General features: G+C 49.6%; 1 protein-coding gene across 1 annotated transcript in view; it reads left to right on the top strand.

Annotated features, from left to right (window-relative positions):
- The window catches only part of LOC127487200 (uncharacterized), a 66,015-nt gene extending 57,907 nt beyond the window's left edge, over positions 1-8,108 (top strand). Inside the window, exon 3 of the mRNA XM_051831843.2 lies at positions 5,632-8,108. Coding sequence (XP_051687803.2) covers positions 5,632-5,887 — 256 coding nt within the window. The 3' untranslated portion in view covers positions 5,888-8,108. The remainder of the gene's footprint in view (positions 1-5,631) is intronic.
- The last annotated feature ends 9,640 nt before the right edge of the window (positions 8,109-17,748 follow it).

Here is a 17,748-nt window from a genome sequence, read left to right as displayed (position 1 = left end):
AAGCTCTGCAGCCATGGAGAAATCACACTGCGGTTTGACTGGAACTAGCGATCCTGGATCCCAGGTCATCCCAGAGATGACCTCAGATCCACGGGTTCTCACAATTTCCCAATCTGTATTAAGCAGCTTAGGTGAAATATCTCCTGGGTTCCTAGCAACCATCCTGAGGCAGATGCTATTTTATGGCCAGTCTTTTGTAAAGGAAGCATCAAGGCAGAGAAGGTTAAATAATCTTCCCCCACTAAGAGCAGGAGATCCTGATTAGGGCCAGGCCAGGCCTTGGGAGCTCCCGGTGTGAGCCCTATAGGTCCTGGGCAAGGAAAGGCTGGGCCTGGCTTTTTGAAGCGGGAAGCGGATGTGTGGGCAGGGGCCCAACGCTCTGCTGCGGGCGTGCACGGGGCGGCAGCCGCGAGGGCAGTGCCCCCCCATGGTGCGGATCCTGGGGTCAGGAGATGCAGTCCTAGGGGCAGCCCGGACAGGGTTGGGAGCTGCGCTGAATCCGTCTTTTACTGAGTGGCTCCCTAGCCCCAGGTGTAGTGGGATTGGTCCTGGCAGTGGGTCAGGGGGCCTCGTTTGGGCAAGAGTGGGTGGCAGGACTTGGGTTTGAGTGCAGACAGCTGTGTGTGTGCCATGGTGCTCGAAGGAGCTCAGGTGGCTTCCCTCGGTTGTACAGGCGGTGCGAGGAGACTGGGTGGGTGCCCCACGGTGGACTTGCCTGGGCTGCTCAGCACCCATTCAGGGCAGCAGAGCTGAAGGGCGGCCACAGAAATGTGTTTCTAGGTGGAAATTTAGGACTTGGGCGCTTAGTTTTGGTGTGAGGACCGACTTTCTATAAATAAGGGCTGGCTGCCCTTGAACATTTTTAGAGCGTGTGTGCATCTGATGTTAAAACTAAGAATATTCATTGCCCATTTCTTGTTTTGCCAGTGGAAAAATGTACAGTTTCTCTCTGGAGTCCCTTGAGCTGTGGAGAGAGGCACAAATCTTGGTAGCAGTGAGTTTTGCACCGTTGACTGGGAGAGCCACTCCCCACAGGCAAACCCGGGGGCTTTGTGTCTGGGAGGCCTTGCATTGTCTTCCTTGTGCCCCTGTTCACTTGCTTATGCTCTGCCATATGCTGTTTCTGTCTTGACTCGATGGCGTGCCTTTGAGGATTACAGCCCCAGCCCCCGGGCAGCGCTGCCAGTGGCCCAGTTGGCCTCTCTGAGGTGGCGATGACCTGATGTGTAGAGCAGTAACAGCCGCGTGATTGATGGTTCTCGTTTTACTTGGAGAGGAACTGGGCCTGGAAAGGCACGTGGAGGACAGCGCCGTGTCAGCGGCAGGAGGGTGGACAGCTTGGGATGTTGCTAAGAAGGCGCCCAGTTTCACTTTGGGTGATGGGAGCCCTGGAAGGTGCTGGGCTGTGGAGTGTGTTTCTGAGTATGGGGGCCGCAGTGGAGGGCGGAGCTGAGAGGAGACCAGCCTCTTCCTCTGAGGTTCTGCAGAGGCCACTGGCCTTGGGACAGTGCTCAATCCTGGATGAAGAACAGTGTGAATCGGTAGATGAGAAACCAAGATTTTGCACTAGTCTCTGTCAGTTGGTGTTCTTGAGATGTGAGCTTGACTTTTCAGTGTTTCATCTGTGATTCTTTTGTGAGGCAAGGCCAGCTGAAATCGGGATTAGGGCACAGGATAAATTCTTTCACATCCATAGCTGATATTCAGATCCTGGAATCTTAAGGATTTGGGAACCCAGAGTGCGCCAGCCGCTGGACTGCATTGTCTTGCTAATTCCCTCAAAATGCACTAGGATGTGAGTTGCAACCCAGCCAAGGGCGGGAGGTCAGCAGGTGCAGTATAGTCCTGGGTGACCTCGTGAGGAAGCATTGGCAGGTCTTCAGCAGCTGTCAGCTCACAGCCAGCATCTCCAGCATTCTGAGAGATGAGGTCACTAAGTGCCAGTTCTGGGTTTCTCCTTAGAATTCGGACTTGGGATTTCTACCTGGGCCAAGTTGGGGTCCTGCTGCCAAATGGAGCCAGTCTGGGAGGCAGAGGGGAAGGGAGACTCAGCATCAGCACCAGGGAGGGCGGGGAGGTGCTGGGTCCCTGGCTCTTCTCAGCCCTGTTTGCTGAGAGAGTCCAGAGAGGGTGAGTGCGCTCCTCCTGCTGCTCCCTCACGCAGCGTGGACGAAGGGGATGGAACTTCTGGGGCTCCCGCAGGGCAGAGAGCGGTTCCCGCCCTGGCTGCTCCTTACTCCTCTGTGCTCACTCCTTGCACACCAGTGAGGAAAACTGGACACCTCTCCTCAGGGCCAGGTCGGTGGTCACGTGGCCCTGGACAGATTTTACCCACTTTTGTTGCAAACTGCCCACCCAGAGTCAAGCCCCTCCATCACAGTGACGGAGTGGTCTCTTGGGGACCGGCCTGGGAGCTCTGTGTAAGCAGATCCGGCTGCAGTTGAAGTCCTGACTAGGAAATGATGGTTTGAGACGGAAGAAAATGCTCTGTGGAATATGCTGTTACTGGTTCTCTTTGGGCAGGGAAAAAACATCTTTGAGTTTACCTTTAAAGACACAGAGAGCTAAAGCCGTTATGCTGCAGCCCTTAAGAAAACATTTGGATTTTATCAACGGCGCAGAAGATCAGCAGCAGTTTCAGGTCAAGTCCAGGTTAATTAGAGAGTAAGTCAGCTAACTTTCCTTCACAAATCGCAAGTATTTCTTGGTCAAGATGGCTGATGTCGACGTGCCGTGCTAGTAATGGGGATTCTTGAGACATTTTCAAGATGCTTCCATACCTCCTACAATAAGCCCATCCTTGTGGAACCATTTCTGACTGTCGTTATTTAGGATTTTAAGGTAAGATCCAAAGTGAAGCTTGACTTCCTGTTTGCTGTGACACACATAATTTACAAATTGGGAGCTTGGAATCGAGGAGCTTTCTCAGTTCTTTCACTCACCTGCCTAGTACACAATTTCTCTTCGAAAGAGAATGCACCCTGAATTCATATTTTTTCCTCTTTAGAGTTGAATTTTGCTTTTTCTCTGCATCCATCTTTCCTTTGCAAAGTGATACACACACAACTGTTAGTAAATCAAGGTTCCATAAGATATGATTATAAAAAGATAAGAAATGCAAATCTGATGTATCTCATTTTCTTTACCTTTTTTTTCCTCTGGCCTCCACGGATGTACTTTCTTATACTCCGTCTAAAAGTATTTTTTTGTTTAAGAAGTAAACACATTCCTGTTGACTATTTGCATAATATGTTAATGCAGATATACATTTAGACATCTGGATAGCATTTTAATATCTCATTCTCATTCACGAAGCTGGAGCTCACACAGATGGTGCAGTGATTTTCGGAGCATTGTTGTAAACAAATAAGGCAGCCAGGAAACCAAACACACTGCAGGATGGGCTCAGCCAGCGAGGAAGGGCTTGGGGGAGATGTTTTGACTGTGGGGTCCTCAGCCCTGACCAGTCTCTGACACGCCGAGAGGCACCAGCAGGCGGCTTCTCCATGCTTGGAAAGGAGCAAAAGCACAGCGCCAGCTGTGAGTTTTCGGTTCTGAATGCTTTAAAGATTAAACGCATGTTCTCACAGTTACATAGAATACACAGGTGCATATGTACCTGTGGCATGTGTGTGCTGGTACATATGTGTACACCTGTTTCAATAACATAGGCTCATGCTGGTGAGCAGTGAGTGGATCTCTGGCTTCTTACTCTCCCTGGGGACCCTTCAACTCCTTGGCTGCTGAAAGCCCCGCCTCTGAGCTCATTCAGTCAGGGATTTACCCGGGTCCAGCTCTCTGTGATTCTGGGCAGGTGACTCTGTCTCTCATCTGGGATGATGATGGCGCCATCTCCAAGGGCAGATGGGATTGGATGCACAGGCATTCCTCCGGGGCTTTGCCGATGCCTCCAGGCGGGCAGTGCCCAGCAGGTGCTTAGAATTGGGGTCATCATTTTCTTCTTCAGCCCTGGATCTTGACACTTCTGCATACTTTGGATGATGCGAGCGGGTGGCTGGGCCTTGTGAGGACACAACCAGTGCCCTGGCCCAGGAGTAACACAGGCTGAGTCTTACAGCTGACCTGTCTTGAGCTGACTGGACAGTGGCCGGAGCTCGGTCGGCCTCAGCTTCTCAGCAGCAGGATCTTGGCTCCTGGCTTCCATGTGAAGGGTCCCTGGGCCTGTTCCGGATGGCCCTGGGCAGAGGGCAGGAGGTAGAGGCCCCGGGACCCAGGGATGCCCGAGGCAGCCACGTCTCATTGCTGTGGCAAGTTACGGGAGCTTCCCACCTGCCAGCTGATGCTGCAGCAGGCACCTTGGGTTTGATGCTAAGGACTGACCCACAAAGAAACAAGGCCAGGAGACAAGAGGCCAGAGGCCAGGAGTAGGTGCAGGGGACTCTGAGAAGAAGGTGAGGAGCTAATGACAGGACTGTGTTACGTAGCAATCACCCTGCACTTTTGTTTGTGTTTTTCACCCAAAACGACTGAAAATAAAACATCTGCTGTGGGCACACGCGGGCAGAGGGTGCTGTAGAGCAGAATGCTGCCCTCAGGTGTGCTGCCTAGCAGGATCCGGGATTGCGCACATGAGCAAGGAGACTCCTGGCGTAAGCTGATGCCTCCACCAGAGCCAAAAGCTGAACGCCCACTTGTGACGGTGCTTCTGGTGATGTCCTTGGGGGGGGTCAGTGAAGAGCCGGCACCGTCTTCTCAGAGGAAGAAGGATATTTCTTCTCCGTGCATAGCTGTGTCAGAAAAAGCTCACCTGAAATGAGTGCTGGGCAAAAACCCCCCCACCCCAACCATATTTCTTTCAGGTTTCACAGAATCCCCTTTCTGGCTGCAGGGAGTTTTTGTCCAGACTCGCTTTACGCTTTCTTGTGTAAAGCTGCTGTGATGGTCACGTGTCCCTTTTTTATATGCAACACTTTGCCCACATTTTGTGCTAATTGTCTGTGTCTGTCTATATCTGTCTTCTATCTTTATATCTGTTTATCCATTTATCTATCATCTATCCACCTATTTATCTTAATTTTATTATACCAAATTATCTTGATTGCGCTGATGTCTAAATAAGTTTAATAAGTTTTGTTGTATACATTTCATTTATTCTTAATTTATTCACTTGATTTTAATACAACTTAGAAATAAAAAACTTATGGATGAAAGTTACATATTATATAAACATGTGAGCTTTTAATCATATGCACATATACACACTTACAGGGATTTCAGTGAATTTCTTTTTGCTTATAAATGTGAACAAAAGAGCTGGTAATGATGGCACCTGTGTGTGTTCCATTTCCACCACTCTAAGCTCCGACACGGTGGGAAGCATCATTTGTCTACAGAATTATTCTGCTGGTGTTTTGCTCCCAGGGAAGTAGAGAAAATACAGGGTTCCCTGCTTTTAATATCTCTGCCTTTTATGTTCATCACAGCCTCTGTTTTAGGCAGCACCCCCAACACACACACGCACACACACACACACACATACACACAAAGGTCTGTTTCCTATTTATCCCCAGAAATTTCTTTGGTAAAGTTGTCCTAAAACATGACCCAAAATTATATAAATGCCATTAAAATATCACCTGTGACTTTCCTTTTTCTTTTGTTTCCAACTAGACGAACGTTTCCTCTGAGTGCACTGTCGCCGTGGGAATGTGTCACCGAAGGAGGAAGTGAGAGTCCGGGGCTCCACCTTGTCCTCCTGCACAGGAGTCACAGTTTCTGGACATGGGGTGCACAGGGCTCTTCGGGGGCTCTGGGCTTATCAGTGGTTTCCTGCATCGTGATACTCTCATTCCAACATGTGGCCCTCGTCCCAGGTGCTTCCAGGTGTCTCGGTACCACCGGGCACCAAGGTGCTGGGCTTGTGTAAGTCTCCTCCTGAGTATGTGAGACACTGGAATGTGACTAAGTAATTGAATTTTTGACATATGCAAAAAAGTTGTAAAATAGATTAAAAAGTACCGTAAATAGACATCTAAAAGAAAGGAACAGATGGGCTCTTTGTTAAGATGTTCAGATAAAGCCAGAAACTGAGAAGCAGATGGCTTGGATGCCTGGGGTAGTTTGGCAACGGGACCTGGAGCCAGTGGAGCAGCAGATCAAGCTCTGCCTTCCCAGGACAACCTGAGCACACGGACGGGCCCCTGCACACGCGGCGTCTGCTGCTGCGTGGTGGAAACGCCCATTTGTGCTCCGCTTCCATCGAAAGCAGTGAATTCACACTCAGCGGTTGGGGAGGGCGCCTGAAGTGTGAGGGAGAGGGGCAGATAAAAGCAAGCATCCCAAGAGTGCTGACTTGGGTTTAATCTTTGTAATATTGGCTTAGCCCTATCATATTTGCTTTATCTGTGGAATCTTCTTAGGAATATGCAAAGTGCACCTGCTCATTTTCCTGGGTGGGCGAGAATTTCTGGTGGTGCCCACTGGCAGGAGCATGTGGATGCTGCACAGCAGTTGTGGACACTGTTCACATTCATGCAGCACTTTCCATCCTGAACCACTTTCTTTTTTTTTTTTATTTTTATTTTTTTTTTTGCCAGGCAGAGTTAGTCATTGAGAGAGAGAGACAGAGAGAGAGAGTCATAGACAGAGAGAGACAGAGAGAGAGTCATGGACAGTGACAGAGAGAGAGACAGAGACAGAGAGAAAGGTCTTCCTTCCGTTGGTTCACTCCCCTACTGGCTGCTACAGCTGGCGCTGTGCCGATCCGAAGCCAGGAGCCGGGTAATTCCCCCTGGTCTCCCATGGGGTGCAGGGACCCAAGCACTTGGGCCATCCTCCGCTGCCCTCCTGGGCCACAGCAGAGAGCTGGACTGGAAGAGGAGCAACAAAGACTAGTACCTGGTACCCCAACCAGGACTAGGACCCCGGGGTGCCGGCGCCGTAGGCAGAGGATTAGCCAGTGAGCCATGGCGCCGGCCCTGAACCACTTTCTAAACAGACACAGATCCACTCTCTTATCAGAAATCATTCCACTAGCGTGGCCGACCCCACAGAGCGGGGCATGGATTGAAAGCAGCCGCTTCCGCCCAGCGAGCTGATGCCCCTGAGCATTCCTGCTCCGTCTGACCTGCCACATCCTCAGTTTCACGTGGATCCCCTCCGTCTCATGTAGGGATGCTGGTTCACATATGTAGGTTTTATTAAAACCCTGATGCAAGTTTTGTTTACAGGCTTTTCTCCATGTCAGCAGTGTCTTAGGATTTTACACAGGAATCTGACTCATTCTGAAGATGAACAGCGTGATAGTCACAGGACAGGATCCTACAGTCTGTGGAGTATTTAGCTTATTTCATTAAAAACATGTCTATCACTAGCCATACTTTCTTGAGCAAATGTGAACAAGCACATCGATGGCCATGTGTGGATAAACAAGCTGAACTGCTCAGTGAATATAAAAAATGTAACTGATTAAGTTTGTGATAGACAGGGTGGAACCAGCTTAACAACTCGTTTTCCCAGCTCTGTGCTGCCAGATCGGGATCCCCTGTTGAGATGGGTGTGGCATCAGGCGTGGCTGTGGGTTGTAGGTCTGGCATCAGGTGTGGCTGTGGGTCAGGGTGGCTGTCACAGGTGTGGTGTCAGGCGTGGCGGCTGTGGGTCACAGGTGCAGGATCAGGTGTGGCTGTGGGTTGCGGGTGTGGTGTCAGGCACGGTGGCTGTCGCAGGTGTGGTGTCAGGCGTGGTGGCTGTTGTGGGTGTGGTGTCAGGTGTGGTGGCTGTCGCGGGTGTGGTGGCTGTAGGTTGCATGTGTGGCATCAGGCGTGGTGACTGTGGGTCATGAATGTGGCATCAGGTGTGGTGACTGTGGGTCATGAATGTGGCATCAGGCATGGTGGCTGTCCTGGGGTCACTGGCTTCCCACAGTAGTGCCATCGAGGAGTCCTGGCCTCCCCTGTGTGTGGCGCCTCCCTAGCCTGCTTCTCCACACAGGAGTGGTGCTCAGGGCATGGAATTTCCTGTTTGTTCCAATGCACTTTTTAAATTTTTAGAAAAGATTTATTTATGTGAAAGTCGGGGACTGGCGCTGTGGTGCAGCGGGTTAAAGCCTCAGTTTGCAGTGCCGGCATCCCATATGAGCGCCAGTTCGAGTCCTGGCCCCTCCTCTTCCCATCCAGCTCTCTTCTATAGCTTGGGAAAGCTGTGGAAGATGGCCCAGGTCCTTGGGCTCCTGCACCTGTGTGGGAGACCTGGAAGCATCTCCTGGCTCCTGGCTTCAAATCAGCTCAGCTCTAGCTGTTGCAGTCATTTGGGGAGTGTACCAGTGGGATGGAAGACCTCTCTCTCTCTCTGGCTCTACCTCTCTCTGTAGCTCTATCTTTCAAATAAATAAAATAACTCTTTTTTTTCTTAAAAAAAAAAAAAGAAAGTAAGTCAGTTACAGAGAGAGAGAGAGAGAGAGAGAGAGAGAGAGGCAAAGAGAGAGCAGTGTGTTCCGTCTGCTGGTTCACTCCCTAGATGGCTGTGGCAACCAGGGCTGAGCCAGGCTGAAGCCAGGAGATTCTCTCAGGTCTCCCACACAGGTGTAGGGGCCAAAGCACTTGCACCTCTTCTCCCACTTCCCCAGGCCCAGTAGCCTGGAGATGAATCAGAAATGGAGTGCCAGAACACAAACTGGAACCGGTGTGGAATGCTGGCGTCACAGGCAGTGGTTTTACTGGCTGCGCCACAGCATTGCCCCACTCCCTGCCGATACACATTCTTAACTATACTTGTGACGTTCCAATATCTAAGTCCTCGGTTTCTTTGGCGTGGGTAAATTATGTAGGTAATTAAGCCATTTTCTCCACTTTGGTCTCCTAAATGCACTTTGTCTGAAAGCCTTTTTATTCCTCCACAGCAATTTGTTTTTCTCAGTTTGCCACAGGACTTGTTGATTATTTTGCATTTTATTTTTAGTGGTCATTGTTTCTTCTTTTATTTACTTAATTTTTTTTCATGTTTCTTTGTAAAAGTAGTTCCTGTAGTGTGAATATCCTTGACAGGTTTTGTTCATTTTCCTCTATTTTGTGTTGGCTTTTATCTGGATCAGACACCGCCTTACGTTGTTAGTGATTTCAGTCTTGCTCTGATACTATTTTGCTTCGTTACATGATTGCTTTAGATGTGGTTTTCTTGAGTTTGGGGGGGGGTGGGAAGATAAAATCTCATTTATTTGACTATCCCACATCTTTCAACTTAGTATAATTTATGCTTATTAGTAATTTTTCTTTCCTGTGTCACTGGCAGTGGTATGAAGCCCGACATCTGCTTCTTTGCTATGAGCAGCATATTTAGGGACTGGCTAAGTGCTTTGATGAAGGATTTTCTAAATTTGGCCCTAGCACCTTATTGAGCTCCATCTTTTCAGTAATGGCACAAATGCGGATGACATTGCCTGTTTCTCGTGTGTTGGCGGTTCCAGTAGATTTCCCAGGAGCGAGGATGGACCACAACGCTCACTTGTTACAGAGGAGAGGAAGCAAAAACATCCCCCCAAAATAGCGCACTTTGCACTCTTTAAAGTGGAGATGTCACTACTTTCAGAGTGTGTGGTGGGAAATAATCAGAGGGAATGGTGCATGTTAGGGTTTTACTCCATGGCTGTGTGCTATTAGTGCCATCCTTGTTGTATGTGCAGTCATTAGCATATTTAAGAGACAGGGATGCAGTGGCCACTGTGTTTTTGAGATATTATTTGCTAAATGTGTTGTTTGAATGATTTCTGCAAACATGGAGAAACACATGGGGGCGAGAGCTGTGGATGCTTCCTACTCTTCCCGTGGAAAACCCAGCCCAGGCTGCACAAACTGACAAAGCCCTCCAGCAGCCCTCAGGACGCCTCTGCAGTGAGCCTCTCCTGTCTCATTCACGTCAGCTCCTGGGCCTGAAAACCCTGTGACATGGCTGTGCTCCTGGTGTGAATTGGTCTGGAGGTCAGAGATTACCTTAAGAGACATGGAAGTAGTTCTGTGTGGTACTTAAAATGCTGTACTACCTTGGAAAGGCTGTTGTTCTTTGTGACACCGAATGCCTGCTGTATTTCCTCCAGTCATCAGCCAACTGTGTTGTGTGACTGCCTCAATTTTAATATGGTCCCAGGTATTTTCACTCTGTCCTTCACCCCAGACTCTCATCTCTCCATTACTTAAGTGTAGCTTCTTCATCCACTGACGTTTTAAAGTGACAACTTCAGAATTACCGTTCACACATTAACTGATCCCTTTGACTCTGCTTTCAAATAGTTCCCCAACATGGATCCCTCTCGTCCCTGCCTTGTCAGTGATTGGATGGAAATTTTATGGCCTGAACTCTGTCCTGACCTGCTGACCAGTGCCCACCCCTGGGCATTTCATTCCGACCCCATGCCACGCTCCCACTGTGTCACGATGTCGGCATCATTTTTCTACGTGGAAAGACTTCCAGTACAAGACAGTGAGCTGTTGGGGAAATGCAAGCACACCTGTGAGCACAGAGCCGGCCAGGCCGCGGTGCAACCAGGTCTCTCCCACACTGGAGGCCAGAGCGCAGGTCAGTCCACCCGGTCTGCAGAGTGGTTTGAGGTCTCTTGGAAAGTTCAGCATGTGCTTCTCACATGACATACAGTCATATCCTTGGGCATTTGTCTTAGCAGAATGAAAACTTATCTTCCCACAGAAATCTATATACAAAACCTTCTTAGCTTCATTTGCAACAGCCTGGACTGCCTTTCAGAGTGGGAATGAATGTAATTGTGACAGAATACACCTGGTAGCCACAGTGTTGGCAGACACAAGTGGGATCTGTCTCAAGGCATCACTGCTCAGTGAGGGAAGCCATGTCAGAAGGTTGCGGAGCCTCAGTATCTGTTTACATCAGAGTCTAGATGCCACGCCGGTGATGGCGAAGGGGTTGGTGGTTGCTGGGGTGAGGGCCTGGGGTCCACAGGGCAAGATTGTCGGGGTGACCTAAGGAGTCTTCTCTACAGGGATGGCACAGCCCCTATCCTTACTGGGCCAATGCTTGTACAAATCCGGGAGTGATGGAATTTCATAGAATGAGTCACCGAGGTGGGAAAGGTGACCAGGAAGCTGAAGACATCAGAGTGAGGCTGGGTCCCAACTCCCACACTGTGCAGTGTAGTTCTCCGGCATTGATGGTGTCCTCTGGTCACACAGGTGTGTGGGGGCCTCGGTACTACTTTATTCTTTTTTAAATTAAAAAAAATTTTTTTATTTGACAGGTAGAGTTACAGACAGTGAGAGAGAGAGAGAGAGAGAGAGAGAGAAAGGTCTTAATTCCGTTGGTTCACTCCCCAAATGGCTGCTAAGGCTGGTGCTGTGCCGATCTGAAGCCAGGAGCCAGGTGCTTCTTCCTGGTCTCCCATGTGGGTGCAGGACCCAAGCACCTGCGTCATCCTCCACCGCCCTCCTGGGCCACAGCAGGGAGTTGGACTGGAAGAGAGGCAACCGGGACCAGAACCTGGCACTCAGATGGGATGCCAGCACTGTAGGCAGAGGATTAACCAAGTGAGCCACGGCGCTGGCTCCTCGGTACTACTTTAAAAACAGTGACTTAAACTGGTTCAAATGTTGTTTAGAAGGAACACGAAGAGCCAGTGTTATGGAGTAGCAGGTTAAACCAAAGCCTACAATGCTGGCATCCCATATGGGTGCTTGTTCATAACCCATTTGCTCCGCTTCTGCTTCAGCTCTCTGTCAATGCACCTGGGAAAAGCAGTGGAGGATGGCCCAAGTGCTTGGGCCCCTGTGCCCACGTGGGTGACCTGGAAGAAGCTCCTGGGTCCTGGTTTTGGCCCAGCCCAGCACCGGCTGTTGTGGCCATTTGGTGAATAATCCAGCGGATGGAAAAATCTCTTTCTCTGTCTCTTCTTTTTTTCTCTGTAACTCTGCCTTTCAAACAAATAAATAAATCTCGGGAAACAATGGAAGACGTCTATGACTGTGCAGGTCAGGACGGATGCGATGCAAGCTTTTGCCAAGGCACTGGTGCGAATCCAGGTTGTGTTTTTTTTGTTGTTGTTGTTTTGTTTTTTGTTTGTTTGTGTTTTTGTTTTAACTCCCTGCAGCTCTTCATGGTTGCTCACTTTCCACACCCGACACCCACACAGAGGCTGGGGCCTCTCCCCCGTCACTGTCATGTCTCTCCTCTTGTGTGCAGGGGCGGACTCCTCTTCCTTGAAATCTCTGGATCTGAGTCTCCTTCGGGTCCTGTCAGGCAATGGTGCTTTTGTTCCCTCTGTCCTCTGTCTGCCTGTCTCTCGTAGACCATGAACTCTGGACATGGCCAGCACCTGCTGCTCCAGGCTTGGTGCAGTGTGACTCAGAAAATTAGGCTAGAGCGTTCCCAGTCTGTACCCTGATTCACACCTTAGCCCAGGATCAGTTAGTTTTCCTGTGTTTTTGAGCTGCTCGCTCCGCTTTGCTTTGTTAGTGGACATGTTTTTGTTCCTTCCTCGCAGGTGGTTGTCTCCTTTGCACTGTGTTTCTGACCCTGCCTCCTGGCCACATTGAAGCAGAACCTCAGTGCCTTTCAGATACATTTTTAAAGGCAGCCTTCATGGGCCTGATGAGTGCCAAGGCCATCTGTGCTTCTCTGCGGCCCTGGGAATTGTCTAGAGTTCAGGGCATGCTGAATAGAGTTAGAAACATCTACAGCTCCCTCGGAGTCCATAACATTTTATTTGCCAGATATTATGTTTGTGTCATCTAATACTCGCTCTTATGTGCTATCAGAGCCACAATTTAGAAAACATTTGTTTTATAGATAAGCTCTTAGCTCAAGATCTCAGGAAATCATTTTAGATTATGTTGGTTTTATGTGACGGAATCGCTTTCTGAAAATGTCAGCAGTGACTGCATGGCAGCCAGGTGATTGGCTACAGCAAGCGAGACAGAAGAATGCATTTCCTATGAAATGAATTATGTGTTAGATTAGATGCCATTGTTAATGACAACATGTTGGCATGCTCATTCTAGTGACAGATTCCACCCTGCTGTTCACCTAGGGCCCAGGCATTGCCTCATGTGCTTCCTACAGTCCGTGAACCCTGTCTACCCCAGGGCAGGCGTGCACTGAGTGTTTACTGAGTGAGTGACCCACAGGCCGATGTCTGCTGAGCACTGATTGCCTCGCTGACCATCCCCGTCCATTAGTGGGCATTTCCTATGAGTCATGTCTCCTCACGTGCCTGTGCTGTGGCATCTGCCTCTCTCCACTGAAGCGAAGTCCTCGTCTCAAGACAGCTGGGCAGAGCTGTGCTGTCAGCCAGCACATGATCCGCACTCAGAAGACAGAACTTGAAATCCTCAAATCATCTAAGAAATCTCCCCAATTCTTTCATGTCAGAGTTAATAATTAAATGTTTGATACTTCTTTAAGCTGTTAAGCTAGTAATAGAAATGCAATATTTTAGCTCAATTTTCTCAATTAAAGAATATGTTATTAACATGAAGCATAGCAATAATCTTCATTTCATTAAAATGTGAGTCCTAGAAAGATAATTTTAACCCTACGATGTGCAGAAGTTCCTTTCGCTCCTCTAGATGTGGGACAGGAGCTCCATGTCCGCGGGGGACAGCGGTCCTGAAGCCCGAGTCCTCACCTGCTCTTCCCGCAGAGCTGCGCACTGAGAGTTGTCAAGTGACCCATTGTAGTAAAGAACTACATGTGATTTTGTTACTCTTTTCTTGACTGTATTTTTTTCTGCTAGCTTTTTATTTACTTATTTCCATCAAAATGAGCATACCTTGACATTAAGATCAAGAAGTGCGCAGAACATTCACTTGGATTATGGAAGCTGCAACTCACTCCTGGAAGTTTGTTAATTAACAAAAGGAGTGTAAAATGCTGCTCTTCATTGTAGTCCTATTACATTTTCCCAAAGGGATGTGTGAGCCTGGTAAGTGACGTGGCAGCAGCCAACGTGTCTGAAGTAGACCCCAACCCAGAAAGACAGGCTGCGCATGAGCTCCCTCCCTCGTGGGAGCAAACCTTGCTAGGGACTCAGGACAGGGCTCGCTGGACCCTGGTGGGCTGGAAACATGACATGTAAACAGGAGTACAAACAAGGGCTAACAGCCATCTCTCTGTCTGTCACGCGGAAGGCAAAGCTCTTAGGATTTTCCTCTCGGTAGAAAGCAGAGACTGTGGAACGTGTCTGCTGTCAGGGTACATTCCCTGTCCGAGTGTTTGCTGCAGGTTCCTCTTTGGGTTGCTGGCTCTGGGCAGGTGTTCTGCAGGGCAGGCTGAGGGCCTGGCCGTAGCCCAGCTGTTTCCTTGCCCTTAGCAGAAGTGCTGGGGCAGAGGCTTCTGCTCTGTGTCATCACCGACCCTTACCGGCTGTGTGCGGTTCTCTCCCCCACAAATGGTGTTTAACCATCGTGAGAAAACAAGCTGGTGTAGCCCATAGCTAAAGGTAGCTCACGATTCTCACCTCAGGAAACAGTGACAGGGACGTTTATTTCTGTGACATATTGCTTCTCACATGTACTGCAATCCAGGGTTGGAATGCAAATGCAAGTGTCATCATGACTGCAGTGTTCTGTGCTGTTTCTTCTGTTTTGAGTACACACCAGATGAGATAGTCAATTGGAAATCCTGTCATTGGGGTTCGGGCCGGCTGGCTGTGGGAGACGAGTGTTGGGGCAGCATCTTTTCCACCTTCTGCCTAGAAAGGTGGAGCTGATCCCTTGCGCCTGAGCCTGTGGGTGCTGAGGCGTGGGGTGTAGTCAGAGCAACATCGTGCGAGGAGCAGGTGCACACTTCACATGGCTGCCGCTCTGCTCTTGCTTGAAGAACTTGCTCAAGGGGAGAGAGGGGCCACCCAAGGTACCCATGTGTGAGGACCCCAGCCGGGCCCTGGTCTGTAAGCACAGCTCTGACTAGCGCAGGCTCTTCATTGAGGATGGATTAAAAAATAACTTAAAAAATGTGGTCCAGTGATTAATGTACTTGTCTTCACTAAGTCTCATACAGACATTTTTTGGGGTACAGTTAAATTTATAGAAACAAAAGGTGGAATGCCTACCCAGGAGGAACTCCTTTTGTCATATGAGAGATGGAGAAGTGAACACTCAAAAGTTCTTGATAAAGTATTACCGTTAGCAGGACAGAAAAATGGACAAGCTGGGACACAAAGGAAGGGACACACCTTCTACCCAGGCACATGATATCTGGTGTACTCTTTTTTTTTTTTTTTTTTTTTTGACAGGCAGAGTGGACAGTGAAAGAGAGAGAGACAGAGAGAGAAAGGTCTTCCTTTTGCCGTTAGTTCACTCTCCAATGGCCGCCGCTGCAGCCGGCGCACCGCGCTGATCCTGGCAGGAGCCAGGAGCCAGGTGCTTTTCCTGGTCTCCCATGGGGTGCAGGGCCCAAGCACCTGGGCCATCCTCCACTGCACTCCCTGGCCATAGCAGAGAGCTGGCCTGGAAGAGGGGCAACCGGGACAGAATCCGGCGCCCAACCGGGACTAGAACCCGGTGTGCCGGCGCCGCAAGGTGGAGGATTAGCCTATTGAGCCACGGCGCCAGCTTGGTGTACTCTTGATGTGCAATTGTTGCCATCACTATATATTTTATATGTATCGTTTTGCATTTAATTGTTATAATTTTTAAACCTGAGCTCAAACACCTGCAACAGCTGTGGCTAAGTGGGGCTGAAACCAGGAGCCACAAACTCAGTTTGGGTCTCCCATGTAGGTGGCAGGGACCCAACTTCAGAGCCACCATAGGTGCCACCTGGAGGGTGTGTTAGCAGAAAGCTGGAATCGGGAGCCAGAAGTGGATTCCAGATCCTCAGATGTGGTGCATGGCTGTCCTGACAGCCAGGTTCAGTGCTTGACCCATCTGTTGGTAACATAATGGCAACTCTCCACGTGTCGGGTGCGATGATGGGGTAAGAGTTCTCCCAGGGATTCTCTATGTTGCTTTGGCTTGAGGAGACCGCCCAAGAGGGTCATCTCAAGTGGTGATGAGGCACCAGATTGTAGCAGGAGAGCCCTGGCCCTGAGCCCAGGCGTCAGTGGTAGTCCCTAAATAGTGTGTGGGAGATGGAAATATTTAAGGTTCTTCCTTGACATTTCAACCTCAAAAAAGGACAACATTGCCTCCTACCAAACCCCTCATCATTCTTCTTGCTGATGGAAACCGTGGCCAGAAGTTTCCTAATCAAGGCAAGTGTCCTTGGATCGCATGGCAACTGCTAACAGAAGCCTCTGGGTAGTCTGCCTTCCACTGACCGCTGACCGCTGACCGCTGGGTGACATAATCTGCATTTCAGTTGAATGGTTTGTGTGACAATGAGCAGACTGGAAACACGACTTTTAAAGCACTGGAACATGATTTTAACTCTTTAGTTTTTGTAATTCCAGTGCAAATTTGCTTTCTTTATTTTCTCATGGGGGATATAAATGTAAGTCTTCAACACTTTTGAAAAGTATTTAAAAAATGGAATAAATGGCCTTTCAATTCAATGTGCCGTACCCAGATGGCTTCATCAATGCACCGACTTCCAGATTCACTGCCCTCCAGCCATGGGACCCTATGCTCATCGTCTGCCCCCTCACCCAGCCCTGGGAACCGGAGCAGATGCCGCGTGCTTGCGCTTCTCAAAGTCGTGTGTGCCGAGAAGCCCGTCCTGTAGATGGCTGCTTCCTCAGAAGTGCACCCTCGGGCTGCTTCACGGAGCTCCCGTCAGAGCGGCTCTGCGTCCTTCACGCGTGCTGTCTGCTGTGGCAAGAACCTGAAGATAACACTGTAGAAGCCATGGTGTTGCTGGCGATGCCAAAGAGGAAACATGCAAGTTTGGTTTCATTCCTCTTTCGTCTCCTTTTCCCACAAGATTGGCTGATATCGAGTCCTAAAAGTCATTATTAAATAGATGTGGCAATTTAAGAAGTTTTAAGGTTATGAAGATTCAAGTGAGGAGAAACGAGTGGACCTGGACCTGAAAGTGTTGAGCAGCACGTGGTTGCCACGTGTCAGGAAGAGCCTCAGTGACATGGAGGTACAACGGCATTGCTTCCCGAGCCGCAGGGATACCCATGCGTGTGTGATTGTCCCGCAGAGGTGGTCTGCAGACCACTGGCCCTGAGGAAGGACAGGCTCATTCCTGCGGTGTTTTACCCCCAGAGCCTCCCTTGGTATCCGACAAAAATTGCGACTCGGGAAATGATTGAACTGAAGTAACCCCCGTGAGTGGGTTCCTATGTCACTGAGAACCAAGTGGCTTTTGTTTCAGAGTTCATGACCTCTGGCACTGTTTCTTTCTTTCTTTCTTTTTTTTTTTACAGGCAGAGTGGACAGTGAGAGAGAGAGAGACAGAGAGAAAGGTCTTCCTTTGCCGTTGGTTCACCCTCCAATGGCCGCTGCGGCCGGCGCACCGCGCTGATCCGATGGCAGGAGCCAGGTACTTCTCCTGGTCTCCCATGGGGTGCAGGGCCCAAGTACTTGGGCCATCCTCCACTGCACTCCCTGGCCACAGCAGAGAGCTGGCCTGGAAGAGGGGCAACTGGGACAGAATCCGGCGCCCCGACCAGGACTAGAACCCGGTGTGCCAGTGCCGCAGGCAGAGGATTAGCCTAGTGAGCTGTGGCACCGGCTTCTGGCACTGTTTCTGTCATGGCAGAGACTTTTATGAAGAGAAGCATGAAGCCAGCACAGAAGACATCAACACAGGCTCTGCATCTGTAACCAGCTGACTGCTTGAAAAGTTTCCTTCGATTTCCTTATCTTCTGACCTGACGTCCGCTGA

The sequence above is a fragment of the Oryctolagus cuniculus genome, chromosome 10 (assembly GCF_964237555.1).
Source record: "Oryctolagus cuniculus chromosome 10, mOryCun1.1, whole genome shotgun sequence".
Lineage (NCBI taxonomy): Eukaryota > Metazoa > Chordata > Mammalia > Lagomorpha > Leporidae > Oryctolagus > Oryctolagus cuniculus.
The sequence above is the reverse complement of the archived record's forward strand: the minus strand, read 5'-3'. Positions and strand labels throughout refer to the sequence as shown.